The 15497-nt window shown below is 40.1% G+C and overlaps 2 protein-coding genes across 4 annotated transcripts in view; one reads left to right on the top strand and one right to left on the bottom strand.

Annotated features, from left to right (window-relative positions):
- Positions 1-15497, top strand: part of LOC115590520 (E3 ubiquitin-protein ligase TRIM4-like) — a 19914-nt gene continuing 4417 nt past the window's right edge. The window contains exons 1-5 of one of the 3 annotated variants that reach the window (XM_030431909.1): positions 1-59; positions 8335-8965; positions 10308-10494; positions 11806-11901; positions 12475-12564. In XM_030431909.1, coding sequence (XP_030287769.1) covers positions 8352-8965; positions 10308-10494; positions 11806-11901; positions 12475-12564 — 987 coding nt within the window. In that variant the 5' untranslated portion in view covers positions 1-59; positions 8335-8351. Of the gene's footprint in view, positions 60-1272; positions 2647-8334; positions 8966-10307; positions 10495-11805; positions 11902-12474; positions 12565-15497 lie in introns of those variants that run through there. The other 2 variants (XM_030431917.1, XM_030431901.1) reach the window with 2 other exon arrangements.
- Positions 14543-15497, bottom strand: part of LOC115590502 (sterile alpha motif domain-containing protein 9-like) — a 23659-nt gene continuing 22704 nt past the window's right edge. Inside the window, exon 8 of the mRNA XM_030431899.1 lies at positions 14543-15306. Coding sequence (XP_030287759.1) covers positions 15289-15306 — 18 coding nt within the window. The 3' untranslated portion in view covers positions 14543-15288. The remainder of the gene's footprint in view (positions 15307-15497) is intronic.

Consider the following 15497-nt stretch of genomic DNA (forward strand, 5'->3'; position numbering starts at 1 on the left):
CGGGGATCGACACTTTTTGCCTGCCATGACGGCAACGCGCAGGAGGTGCAGCAGCTAACGTGAGTAGTTCAAAAACCTTCTTTTCATAAACTCTGTGTACACAAACAATGTTCTCAATGCTCTTGTTCATGAGTAGAGACCCTAGTGATGCTACGAGCAAAGTTTCATGTTGTGTCGAGCCTTCTTAGTGTTCTAAAAATAGAGATTTTGATGCTAGCATGTCTTGCCCCATGCACTCCCGTTCAAAATTAACGTGCCCAAAACCGAAACTACGGTAAATCTTAAAAGTGCCTCTTTCGTCGTAATTATGCTTTCACACGATGGTTTGACTCATATTCAATCCCAAATAAAGCCTCGGTTGCTTTTTGGCGAGAGTCTCGCTTTAACATACAGCATGGATAATGCTGAGGGAAAGTGGAGTCATGGAGACAGGTGGCTGCTCATGCATTGTTAGGGAAGTCATGCTGCAGCTATTCTGTGGAAGATATTCATAAACCCAAATATTTATTTCAGTCTCAAAGCCGCGAGCCACGCTAGTCTCCGTTCCCCCTTCCTCGACATGGCGTGTAGGGCGCAGCTAGGGCACGGACATGTTTGTCGAGTTGTTGATATCCTACACAAGAAGTTCCTGAAAAAAACTTCAATTATCATGAATTGTTGTGGCAACCAACAACGGCACATGTTGTACCTGAGCTCATTTAAAAACAATTTAGCATTTATGACATAACGCTAGTTGTTTAGGGCTAGCTTGGTGGCAGCTGTCAGTCATGCAGTTGCAAGGCAACCGGAAACAGAAAAACTGGCAGCGGAAGCAGTTATCTGTCATGGCAGCCCCCATAGGCTTCTGAGGAAACGGGTGGATACCTTAGGCCAGGAACTGTCAGGCGTGTTCGTTTGTTTGAGAGGTAAAAATAGACAGACCAATAGAGAAGACAGACTACGACGTACTGTTAACTATTTAATAAGAAGAATTGTATCATTAAGCAAAAGCAAAAAAGCTTGATCAAGGTCTTTCTCTGTTTGAAAAATCACAGGCAGCAAAAGCCAAGCAACCAGTCGCCCAGAAAAAAGATGCAGAATTTCAGCATGTAATACATTATATATTGTTATCACAACGTATGTGTTGAATTGTCATTGGTCAATCATATAGATAGGATGAATGCTATTATTGGACAATCAAGTAAAAAAGGTGGGGAGAAACCGTGGTTTAGACTTTAGCCCTCCCATTGGTGGTGCACAAACTGGTCCCAGTTTCTCGGCCCATGAACCATGATTCCTGGAGATGTCACCCTGTTGAAGAAAACAAAATGTTCCTGGCCTCAACTGCCTGTTCCCCGCTATCTGCCTTTGTTTATGGTGCCTTCACTGTCGCATACGCACAAAGGATTTGGGAGGTGATATCGCTGGCCTTGGAGGCCTCCTCATGTGTGAAAGTGTTAGTGAAAGTGTTCTGTTCGCTTCTGACCATCTCATTAGTCAGCAGGATATGTGTAACCTTTAATAATGTGAGATAACAGGAAAAGATGGGAAAAGACAATCTATATGTGTCACAGTGTGGCAGACGCCATAATTTAATGGGCAATGAATGATGTGCGTGTAGTTTCATGAGTAGTGTGTTTGTTAAGGGGAGTCACGGGCAGTCATGGGCAGTATTTAGTAGGCCGGGGTCATAGGGGGACATACTAAGTGGTTGGTGGGGCATAATGAAAATGTATAAATCCTAACAGAACTTATCAGTCACCCCTCCTACATATATCACTGATGAATGATCATCAAGATCATCAAATGTTCTAGGTTCACAACCATTTCCAATTCCAACGCTATTCATTGATGTCTTTCCCATAAATGTCACTTTATTCACTATTCCTATTGTGTAATGCAGTGCACCTGGATGAAAACATCTGCATTCATTATGTTCCCCACATACTTATTCAGGATTAAGTTGTAATATGTCATCCATCTCTGTACTTCTTCCTGTTGACGGCCAGTACAAACCTGGAGTCTACTCCCTCTGTGGATATGTTGGATCCACAGTAGATCTTGGCCCTCTGCTCATTGCTGCAGACACGTTGAGAAGCAAGAGTGAAGATTAAGCCACTTTTTTAACACAAAAGGTTTGACAAATTAATTGTGTGCTCTCCTAGACAAGTATTTTTTTCCTCCAAAGGGTCTGAGCTCTGCCCACAGCTCTTTCCTCCAGAATTCACGAGCTCCAGCAGCCAGACAAATATTCTTTTAATAATTTATTAAATAGATACATTTATTATCTAGTTTACATATCAGATACTTACTTTGCATATTTGATCACACTTTTTTTAACCAATAACCAATGTCTGACAGAGAGAGGGAGAGAGGGAGAGAAAGAGAGAGCGAGAGAGAGGGAGACAGAGATTTTTGTCATACCTGCGCAGCTGCACCTGTCGAACAGGTTGGATTGGATAAACTTGGTGAGGGGTTAGGAGGGTGGGGTCACCAGCACAGTGACAGAAGGAAAGGCAAGAAAGGGAGAGAAAAATGCTACAACTGACAAGCCGTCACAAGGACTGATAGCAGAGAAAAGACAAGGGAGAGAGAGAGTCTCAGATTTAATATATGTTTGTCACAGAGGAAGTCGCCTCTCTGACAATACTCCAGTCCTTCGAACAGGTAAGGCATGTTTACTTAAGGTTTAAACACACTGTCATGTTATTTCATTCAGTAGCTATCTAAGTGTCTATATCTCAATACTGTGAAGTTCATGTTATAAGCTTCTTGATAGTATCTTCTCCATGTTAATGGTCAGCAGTCTGCTGTGCATTTACCACAGCAAAGCTTTCTACTTTGTTTTCTTTTGTTTCATTACATATGTGGGATAAGAACTAACTGTTGGTAGTTACAATCCAGATCCTTCAAAATCAGATGAAAGCTCCATGTACAACGTGTTCTTGCGAGTGCACACAGAGTGAAAGGTTCTTGATGACCACAGTGTTTGTTATGTGTCCAGCTAACAGCCCTCCTGAGTGTGAGATTATTGGTTCCTTGTTATTTTCACATGATTGTGTGATTTCATATGATTGTGTGCAGTGTGTGAAAGAATGTGAAAAGCCATTCAATGTGGTGATATCTTTCAATGAAAGTGTGGAAATCACAAATGACACCCATTACGAGCCTATCTATGGTTCCTCTAGAGGTTGAATGAACTTGCTTTGAACAAAAGCATTTGATAAATGACTGTAATATGAATGTATTGACAGATAATGGTAGATAACACACCAGGCACTGTGCTATAACGTTATCTTTTGTCCATTATTTTAGAGGCCTGTTTGCATTGTAGTTTCACCATGCAGGTACTGCTGACAGGTGGTGTAGAGCTGTGTTGTAAACCCCAAAACTACACCTTAGACATGCAAACAAAGAGAAAAAAGTCTGAATATGTGTCTTACTCCCTGATATGATGATAAAGTTTGAACCTTCATGTTGAGTAAACCCCTGCACCTCTGTCAACACATCCTCGTACCTGAACAATTCAATAGTTTGGTTTGCCGGTGACTCCCAAAACAACATAATCATCTTCTCCAAGACAACGAGGCTGTTGCAGGTGTACCGGACCTTTGTTGTACGTTTGTACTTTCATCAGGTGTAGACAAGAACCCTACTTTGTAAATCTAAACATTTATCCGCCGACAGTTTATAATCATATCTATGCTGTTATGAAGTGTTGTGATTGAGATCCTGGCCCACCATGCATTGTGGAAAGTGAAGAATTTACATTTTTTTGCTCTTAATGACATCACATAAGGTGAAGTGGTGGCACCTCAGGTGAGCCAGTAAAGCAGAAAGCAGAGCAGGTAGGTTGTGGAAGTCCTGCACACAAAGGGAAACAACACGAGCATGACAAAATTAGACAAGCAGCTCCAAAACTTTAAATACCTCCAAATGTCACAAAAGAAACACAAATATGATACAGTCTCATTTCATCTACCCCAGCTCTGTACATTGTGCTCAGGCTGTGTGCTTCATTCCTCACCTCTTCAGCTTTGGGAAAGTACCCACTGCCTGTAATGCAGCTGTTGTGCATGGACTGTGACATTAATAGGTCCTCAGGAATAGAAGGCAAAGGAAAATGTCCAACATGTAGCTATATTCTTCCTTCAGATCCAAACATGCTAAGTTTTGAAATAGTTTAGTTCTGAACAGCTTTGGTTGAGTTTAGTTTGAAGTTAAAGTTCATGGACAAAAACATACATATGATACAGGGTCCTTTACAGGAAGCAATAAAACATAGATTCTCAGTGTGTATGGATGTGTGTGTGGTGGCTACAAACATACAGAAAACAATAAGAGGGACAGACAAACATAATTAACACAATTTAGCAATTACATTACCAAGTGCATCTATGACTCAGCAGTTTAGCTGCTAAATACACAGCTGAGGATGCAGACACTGTTGCTTGCAAATACCACACAAGTCGTTCAGTTTTCCCAAACATTACAAAGTTGAGAAAAAAAACAGGGGCCAGTGCCCCCGTAACTCTGAGTCTGGACCCCCCTGTGGCCCCCCCGACAGGGAGTCTGCATCAATAATACAATGACAGATTTCTTGCAATGATTTTGTTTTGAAGGGAAAGGCAGAAATAAAGTGTCTCAGCAGTTTACTACTCAGTCAAAATTGCTGAAATTGTAAACACTGTTTTGTCTGAATGAGGGATTTTTTTTTTTTCCCGGGTTGTATGTGCCCCCTAACAAAAAAGCCGGCCCCAACATGGCCCCCCTATTAAAACTGGTCTAGAACCGCCACTGAAGTACAGCCTTTCCTGTGCTTCTTTAACCAGGGTGGTGATGTGGAACGACCAAGCTAGGTTCGCAGTGATGATAATTCAAAAGTACCTAAAACTGTTCACCTGCTCCACTTCAGCTCCACTGATGTAGACAGGGGTGTGTGTGTCTTTGCCTCCTCTTTCTAAAACCAACAATCAGCACTAACATTTCCTCCTTCTATGAACTCTCATCTTTGTTTATTAAAGACTAAATATATACAGTTGAAACCAGAAGTTTACATACACTATATAAAAAGACACATATGCTTTTTTTTCTCACTGTCTGACATGAAATCAGACAATCACTTTTCCTGTTTTAGGTCCGTTAGGATTACCAAAATTATTTCTATTTGCAAAATGCCAGAATAATGAGAGAAGGATTTTTTTAGACAATTTTTTATTACTTTCTTCAAAGTCAGAAGTTTACATACAGTAAGATTACTATGCCTTTAAACAAATTGGGAAAGCCCAGATGATGATGTCATGTCTTTGGAAGATTCTGATTTTATTGTTTATTGACAACATTTGAGTTAATTAGAGACACACCTGTGGATTTTAAGGCACACCTGAAACACACTGCTTCTTTGTGTAACATCATGGGAAAGTCAAAAGAAATCAGCCAAGATATCAGGAAGAGAATTGTGGACTTGCACAAGTCTGGTTCATCCTTGGGTGCAATTTCCAGATGCCTGAAGGTGCCACGTTCATCTGTTCAAACAATTATATGCAAGTGTAAACACCATGGGAATGTCCAGCCATCATACCGCTCAGGAAGGAGACGGGTTCTGTGTCCCAGAGATGAACGTGCTTTGGTCAGAAATGTGCATATCAACCCAAGAACAAAAGCAAAAGACCTTGTGAAGATGCTGGCTGAAGCTGGTAAGAGTGTGTCATTATCCACAGTGAAACGAGTACTGTACCGACATGGGCTGAAAGGCCACTCTGCCAGGAAGAAGCCATTACTCCAAAAGAAACATAAAAAAGCCAGATTACAGTTTGCAAATGCACACAGGGACAAAGACCTTAATTTTTGGAGACATGTCCTGTGGTCTGACGAAACTAAAATCGAACTGTTTGGCCATAATGACCATTGTTACGTTTGGAGGAAAAAGGGGGAAGCTTGCAAGCCTGAGAACACCATCCCAACTGTGAAATACGGGGGTGGCAGCATCATGTTGTGGAGTTGTTTTGCTGCAGGAGCGACTGGTGCACTTCACAAAATAGATGGCATCATGAGGAAAGAACATTATGTGGAAATACTGAAGCAACATCTCAAGACATCAGCCAGGAAATTAAAGCTTGGGCGCAAATGGGTCTTCCAAATGGACAATGACCCGAAGCATACTGCCAAACTGGTTACAAAGTGGCTTCAGGATAACAAAGTCAATGTTTTGCAGTGGCCATCACAAAGCCCTGATCTCAATCATATTGAAAATGTATGGCCAGAGCTGAAAAGGCATGTGTGAGCAAGGCTGCCTACAAACTTGGCTCAGTTACACCAGTTCTGTCAGGAGGAATGGGACACAATTCCTGCCAACTATTGTGAGAAGCTTGTGGAAAGATATCCAAAACATTTGACCCAAGTCATACAGTTTAAAGGCAATGGTACCAAATACTAATGAAATGTATGTAAACTTCTGACTTTGAAGAAAGTAATAAAAAATTGTTTAAAAAATCCTTCTCTCATTATTCTGGCATTTAGCTAATAGAAATACTTTTGGTAATCCTAACGGACCTAAAACAGGAAAAGTGATTGTCTGATTTCATGTCAGACTGAGGAAAAAAAAGCATATGTGTCTTTTTATACAGTGTATGTAAACTTCTGGTTTCAACTGTATTAATTATCTTATTAAGGGAGGCACTGCAGTAATTTAATATGTTAAAGGAATAAGAATACAAAAAAAGGTTTAAAAGTGAAGCAGCAGAGCCTGACTTTTTTGACAACATTTTCTGTAATGCAACATGGAACATGCAACATATGTCTTTTGTTTAGAGACTCCCTTTCCTGTAAAACAGATCCCTCAATCATGTATTCATATCTCATCTGTCAGGCAGGCTCTCAGTAAAAAAATTGTCCAAACCCAGAATAAGGTAACCCTGGTGACATCGCTGTGACATTAGCAAGGTCATTTTCTTGACGAAGCTCCTCCAGAGACGCATATGACATCATTCAACTGGTTTCTGTGCAGTTCTCGTCATAATGAACCAATCTATCTTCATTTGTTAGTTCAGGATGTGGAAGGATTTAGAGCTAATTTAACTTTTTTCTTCTGACACTAGCATAACGTTGAAGCATAGTAACACCTGAAACCAGCTGCCCCGTAGCTATGAAACACTGATGATGACACCATGTGAGGGCCTAGTGCTCATCTGAGACAGAGTTACAGAACATCCTCTTGTCAATCAGAATGACGTATAATCTGTGCTTGTGGTGGAGCGCTGTTTTACTTTTACTTTTGAATTTTATCATAATATCTGAATGACATAGGATGAGGCCCTCTAATGAATAAATCTAGAGTACATCTGGTAGAGGTAAACTGCCGGATGGATTAATAAGTAGGCAGGTTTTGTTACTGAACACATACTAACGGGGACAGCCTTTACAGCTCTCCCCAACAAGTGAATGCCCGTCTCTTCACTCTTGTTGTACCTCAGTTTCTAATACTTTTGTTTCCATACTTATTCCACCGTTACTTTATAGCGACCTAGGAAAACAATTCAGAACGAATACAGAAAGAAAGTAACTTCCTTCAACTTACAAGTCACTCTAGCTTTTAACAAACATTGCCTAAACCGAAGAAAATGGTGCATATTTTGAGGAATATTTTTAGCAGTGGATTGATCCATATTTGGTGCTCTGGTGAGTGTTTCAGGCAGCAGAATGATGAATGAGGAGACAGAGAAAAATGACTTGCAAGTTTCAAGCACGTTGTTATATAAACCATAATGTTAACCTTGGTTATAGATGAAAGATAAATATACCAACCAAACCTGAATTTCCTGATCTTGCGAAACTACTCACTAGTATTGTTAGAGTGACTGTGTTAAAGTGGGTGAGTTTAGGTGCAGGAGGCACACACTCACTAGAATGTATCTAGAAGACTCTCTGTATCTTACCTGCACACTGACAGGAGTATAATGCTTCTTATAATGCTGCTAAGTGTGCTTTGCTGGCTCCTACAACAGATAATGAGTGACAGTGCTGCAGCCGGAGTAAATCCAAATACATGCAGATTGTGAGTAAAAGCAAGGCCTGTCTATGTGTGTAAATGTGGCTCTACAGTAAAACCTCGACACACTCAAACGTTTGAGTTGTTTGTTATGATGCCTGCAAGCTGCAACAACAGCAACGTAAAATAAAAAAATAAATAAAAAACTAAAAAAACTAATACAGATTCATATTTTCCACAACCAAAACACAAAAAATTGCAAATTGGACTTTGGATCAGATATCCAGAGTATAGTATGCTTATCATTGCAGTGATATATATTCTGAACTACATATTTCTTTCTAACAACAACACTATCTCTCATACAGCATCATACTGGATTGCTATGGCGCTGGCTGCTGCCCTGCTGTCTGAGGACCAGTTTACCTGCTCCATCTGTCTGGACATGTTCAACAATCCAGTCTCAACACCATGTGGCCACAGCTTCTGCCAAGTCTGCATCTCCTCCTACTGGGACAGAAGAAGAGGAGGAGGAGGAGGAGGAGGAGGAGGAGGAGGAGGCGGAGGAGGAGGAGGCGGAGGAGAAGGGGGCGCCAAAGTCTATCAGTGTCCCCTCTGTAAGGAGTCCTTCCACAAGCGACCAGAGCTCCAAATCAACCGAAGCCTGAAGGAAATCACTGAGCGATTCAAGATTATAGCCAACACTGAAATTCCAATCGATGTCAGAGGTGAAGGAGTGGAGGATCCCAGCACGCATCCCAGCCATCATCATCACCCAGCCCTTCCTCTGCCCCAGAGGCTGGGCGAGATGCCAGAGAGCATATTTGCTGAGATGATGACCCGTTTTCATCAGCTGACTCCTGGGGAGCCTAACACAACCCTGTCTCTTCCCAGTAACCCTCAACCACAAAGCACAAATCCAGCTGATGCTCACCTATCTTCTCAGATACAGAACAAAGAGTACCAGGACCCACCTCCACCCTACTCACCTCCTTACAGGTACCAAACTACACTTCTTAAACTACATTAAAAAGGATAAAATTCAATTTTATCAGTTACAGCCAGATTACATGGCGCAATTGTGGGACAACACATCTGCTGTAGCATGCGTCAATTATAATCACCTCAAGTCGCTAAACTGATATCCATTACCCCTTAAACCCACTAATCAGGCTTTTTGTGCAATGGGAATGGGTAAACTCTGCAATTACACCAGGGTCAATTGACTCTGCAGTAAAACTAGGTTTTTAATCACCTCTGCTCGGCTTAAGCTTTCTTTTAATATAAGACCTGAATGAACATGCTAAATTTCATCCCCCAAACTGATAACACCTTATCAACATCCTGTGGTGGTAAATAAAGAAGGAATTTGGGATGCATCTATCTACAGTTGAAACCAGAAGTTTACATACACTGTATAAGAAGACACATATGCTTTTTTTTTCTCACTGTCTGACATGAAATCAGACAATCACTTTTCCTGTTTTAGGTCCGTTAGGATAACCAAAATTATTTCTATTTGCAAAATGCCAGAATAATGAGAGAAGGATTTTTTTAGACAATTTTTTGGAAAATTTTTTTAGACTTTGAAGAAAGTAATTTTTTAAAGTAATCTCTGACATTTTAGTCAGCAAGCTGCTCGACTTAGGCCTCTCCTCCCCCATTTGCACCTGGATAAAGAACTTCCTTACTAAACACCCACAGTGTGTCAAATTTTACCCCCACATCTCCTCCTTCACCACACTGAACAATGGGCCGTGTGCAGAATCCACTCTTCTTCTTCCTGTACACCTACAGGGACTTCCTTCACCTACCTACACCTACACAACCTACGCTACAGTACAGCCAAAACACACAAATCAAGATTCAGTGTCAGTTTCTTTCAGACATCACCCATATCCACACTAAACACAACATAACACTGGGACTCTTATGCCTCAAACATTCCGCGGTCTAATCGCACCTTACACACCTGTCATGTGCAATACTGATTCCTTACTTTTATACTTAATTAGAATTTTTATATTTCCTATGTTATTTATTGTTTTTGTATTGTTTTTATTCTATTTTGTGTGATGGTACACCAAAATGAGCTGCTGTATGTATGCTGAGCCTACAATGACAATGAAATCATACTGATCCTAATTTTAAAATTTGGAATATTTTGCTGCATTACCGCAGATGGCCACTGGGCAAAATTTGGGAGCCAGGCTGAACAGCACCGCCATAACTTTCCAAGTGTCTTTCTAGTAATATCCTCATATTCAAGGCTGAAGCTATGATAGCTGCAAAACTGACAGCAACTTCAGTGTCTAACATAACTTGATTTTTACTGTTACAGGAGGTATACTGTGGGTGGTACACCCAGTGACACTTCCCTTGGTCTGCCTCTGTGTCCCATTCACCTGAGAGGGCTGGAGTTCTTCTGTCGCACTGACGACACCTGCATCTGCAGCGTCTGTTTGGAGAGAGCAGAGCACCGAGGACACAACGTCATCCCTGCTAAGAGAGAGTGGAACATCAAGAAGGTGTGTGTGTTAAAGATTTTTAACCACATGAATATCCTGTACATTTGTGATTTGATGTTTGGGTAAGAGCAACACAACAGATTGTGCCTTTGCGAAATGTGGGCTGATGAAGCTTCTTGTTTTCTCTTTTTTAACAAATGACCTGAAACAAGACAATGCTTATTCACCATCTTATACTTACAACATTTTTTAGCCATGGAGGTGTGTCACTACCCGATGTGAGTGGCTGCCTGATGTGAGTGGTGAATTTGCAAGTACGTCTGCTGTCTTGGACAAACCGTGTACAGAACTGCAGTAAAAAAAAGGATATTGAATTTAGGATTATAATTGCATTTGTTTAAAAACAAGACCTCTCATTTACTTCAGAAAATAGTGTCTAATATAGATAAATAAGTACTACGTATATTGCTATTTTTCTGCCTCCCTCATACAAATTTGATTCCTTTTATAAATTTGATTCATGCATGTGTGTGAACTGTAAAATAATATTATTATTTACTGTGATCATTGAATTACCCTGTATATTTCTATAAATAATTAATATAACGCTGGAAAGTTAACAAATAAAGAGTTTAAAAATGAATAATGTCAGTGCCCAGTTGCCAGCTCAAGTCAAAGCAGCTTGCTAGAGCATAGATGTGTATTTTCTCCAAATATTGGTTCAGTCAACAATGACAGCAATATGAACTTGAAAAATATACCATGCTACCACAGGTACCAAGCATGTTGAAATATTCATCATTGGCAAGTGTTATCTTTATCTTAAACTTCACTAATATCTGCTTTTACTGCAGTCCTGTATGTGTTTTGTCCAAGTTGTGTTTCCTTACATAGCCAGCCACCATACTTTTGTATTCACCATCAAGGCTCCAGGAAGAGCACCCTGCTTTGAAGCCAGTTTTTCGTAGGGGCCAAACCGTGTAATTACATCGTTATGTTATACACTCGGCACATCAGACGTTTTCCTATTAACTTACATTGTGAAAGAAGTCTGTAAAACTGTGGATATATTTTTTTGAGCGTCACAACCTCTGTGGGATGACTTGTTTCACTACTATAAGCGGATCCAATAATATTTGGAAAGTCTGGAAGAGCCGCATGATTAAACTATATTATCCTCATTCAAGTTAATTGGGCGCTAAACCAGAAGTAAGCCGGTTTGGTCAGAAGTCCCTTGTGCACGCTCTATGGCCTGTTCAACACGATATTTCCATACCCGGGATGTCAAGCTGCTCAAGGCTTTTAGTGGTTATCAGTTTTAGATATCGTTAGGTTAATCCAAAGAAAATGTGTGGTTTCTGTCGTCTCCAGTCCCAGTTAAATATTTCAGAGGTGGAGCTGAAGGATCTCATCTGTGAGAAGAAGAGGAAAGTGGAGGAAATACAAAACTCCTTGCAAGAGATACAGGTGAGTTATAAGTCTGTAACAAATTAGATGTTAGTTTGTATGTAAAAAAATCTGAATTATCTGTGAATATGAGAGGCCTCTGGCAGGTAAAGATGCAGTCTGATCAGACTGATTAGAGAACTCTTGCCTTGTTAATAGTGACTACCTGATACCTACAGGAGGCTGATTACATGTGGTATTTGGTACGATCTCAGACTGTTATTAGAACAATATTTACAGCAAGGCTGCTTTAAAGATAATAACAAGGTCCTTTTTCAGTTATTCTTAGACCCGTTGAAAGTGCTGAATGTGCATATTACCAGCCTTCAGACATTTCTTTAAAACCACAGTACATGCAAAAAGTTTAAACTTAAAAAAACATTACTTTGTCCATTCTGGCATGTGCAGATTCAAGCAATTTTTTTTTACTTGTTTGCGCCACAAGATTTAGCCCTCTCTATCAGTGGTTTCTTCCCAACCGATCCAGTAAATATCCTCACACCTGCCATGGGCTCATCAAAGTAGCCCCCTTGACAAATTTGCAGTTGGTTCCATCAAACAGCTCACATTGTTTGCCCTTCCTCCTTTATCCAGGCTGCTGCTGAAAGAGAGACAGAGGGAGCTGTTATTGTTTTTTCCAAGGTGATCTCGAGTGTTGAACGCTGTCAAACTGAAGTCTTGGAGGTAAAAAACACTGACGCAGATTAAAAGCCACGGCTCTTTCTTTTTTTGTAGCGCAGCAAAACAGCTATTTAATTTTACTTGTTCATTTTATAGTATCAATATGCCCAGTCAAATTAATTTACTGTACTTTCAGTCAATTCTGATTTTTACTATTACAAGGTTCAAATACACCAATATACCAAATATGGAATGTACAAAATATTATTTACATGAATACCTATTTGCCATGAATAAAAAACATGTATTTGTTTAAAGTATTGTCTCCTTAAGAGAACCACAGAGACATCCTATGTTTAGGCTGAAGAAAAACTGTGTCTCCTAACCTTTATGTTACAGGCTGTTAATTATGTAAAATAGTGAAGAAATTCAAGAAATAACAAAAGTAAAAACAGCACAATGACAAGTTGTTGTAGCAGAAGAGCTGGGAATTACTGTAAGTACGGGGTAATTACAGAGTAAAGCAGGATAAATTGGGTAGAGATGCACCGATCGATCGGCAACCGATCGGTTTTGATCGGAGTTCTCAAAATAGATCACATCAGGCCGATCAGATGACGTTTAAGTATAAAGACAGTGCATTAACTGCATGCAGGGAGGGAATTTCATGGCCGCCGTTGCCCCGCACTTTGCCCTTGATGCCCCGTGAAAAAAAACTAATCGTACGGCCACAGTGGCCTCTGTGCCCCTGGCCCGGTCAGCGTAGCGGGCTTGCCTTTAATTACAGCCACCTGAGTGCACAGTAGTCACTCACAGTAACTTCAGTGAGTTCGCGGTTCGCGCAGGTGGAGTCTCATCATCACGATGATCTCACGTGAAAGCCTCTCAAACAGCAGCAGCGTCTCAAAACAGAAGAACGAAACTTACAGCACAGCGAGCGAGCGCAGCCAGTTTTTGACATGATACGTAACTGACTTATGTGGTAGGATTTAGTCCGGTAAAGTTGGAAATATATTCACAGATTCGAACTTCCCGGATCAATAACTCATAAGTGAAACCTTGTTAAAACACAGACGACGGCTCTTTCCTACCGTAGTGAGGAAGACAACGAGCTACAACCGTATGTTAATCAAAACGAGCGTCTGGACATTAACTCTGGTCTGTATGATCAGCCAGCTGTGAGACGAGGGCGCAGGGACCGTCTACAAAGTGCAACACTGAAAAGAGAAACTACAAAAAATTCAATAACTTCACTATTATTCAGAGTGTAGTGCCACCAAAATCACTCCACACATCAGTGGTCTCCTGCTGTTATTCTACTATTTTTTGTTTGGAAAAAATGTGCTTTGCCATAATTTTGGGGAATTTCTATTGGGAGAAATATTCATTAACACTAATATTCAGTGAGGTGTCACAAAACTCACCTCACTCTAACCCTACTTAACAAAAACTACTTTCTAATGTAACTTTAACTTGATTTTGGTATAAAGAAATGTTTTAATACACAATCCATGTCTTATTATAAATTAGGATGTTATGGTATCAGTCTGAAAGGTAAATCAACACATTTTACCCAGTGGCCTTTGTGCCCTGTCATGTGGCCTTGGTGCCCCTAAAAAAAAAGTGAAGGCCAAATGGACTTGCCCCTAAAATGTCAAAATTCCCACCCTGACTGCATTCCCACTAGTAAGCTACAGTTACTCTATGTAAGCTGAGTCCAAGTTGTCTCTAAGAGAGTCTCTAGAGTGTGAAATATTGCACATTGCCTCAGCCTGCAATAAAACGGTGGTCAATTCATGATACTTTCTCATCTCCTAATTTTTATACTTAATAATACAATGTCAATGTTGTGTAAGAAGAATCATTAATTAAATATATGAAAGTTATACAAGACAATGATATAGAAGAATTTATGGATTTGACGCTGTGATCGGTGATCGGCAATATCGGGATCGGCAGATACTGCTTTCGGTGATCGTGATCGGCCCCAAAAATCCTGATCGGTGCATCTCTAAAATTGGGTTAGCAGGTAATCGCATGGGAATGAAGCTTACATAATACTTCAGTAGTACAGTATTGAGTACTTTTAGTACTTTCACTATAATAAACTCATTGTGGTTGTAATTTCAAAAGTTTTAGCTTGCAATGAGCCAAGAAGAGTGCCAAGAGATGGTACTTTCAAAAGCAAATGATGTGGCTAGTGCTAGAAATATCATTCAAGCATTGAAATTATTACAATGATAAAATGTTTTTTTTTTCTTCTTACTCATGAGGACATGAATGTGAAATTAAGTAATGATGATACCAACCCAGCATTTAATTCAAATACTTGGAATCTATTGGGCCTACTTAAGGTATGATCAGGCTTGATTAAGGTGAATTTCTCTAGTATATACAAAATATTGGTTATATGGGGACTATGAAGCTATTTCAAGGGAAAAGTGGACACTTGATTCTAATTATCTTGATGCCATGTTTTAATCTATCAACTGGGCCATAACTGTATGTTCTTTTAAGAGTTTACAGGCAGTCGAAAGGTAATGACATTTCATAATACCTCCCTCGACTTCATTTAGAATTTGGACATCATTTTAAGCTTTGCATCCAGATGGGTTACCAGGCAGGCTACAGGTCATGGTAAAGTAATTACAGCTGAAGTTTTTTTTACTATGCTCTCATTACCTCCACCAACGTGGTTAAGTTTTCGCCCATGTCCATCTGTTGGATTGTCAGCAGGATTATCCAAAAACTCCCAGATGGATTTCCACCAGCCCAGAATAGACCTCATTAACATTTGGTGCTGATCTGGAAAAAGGGATAGATCAGGGATTTATTTTTTCTTGTGTTCTTTAACAATGTGAGATATAGCGTTGTTGGTGTCTGAGTGAGTACAATTTGATGCAGATACTCGATCTTATAAGCTTAAATTATTGTTAACCAATAAAGGGTAGTTTAAAATGTAGAGTGACAAGGCCTGACAGAGATGAAGGGTACTG

The sequence above is a fragment of the Sparus aurata genome, chromosome 1 (genome assembly GCF_900880675.1).
Source record: "Sparus aurata chromosome 1, fSpaAur1.1, whole genome shotgun sequence".
Classification (NCBI taxonomy): domain Eukaryota; kingdom Metazoa; phylum Chordata; class Actinopteri; order Spariformes; family Sparidae; genus Sparus; species Sparus aurata.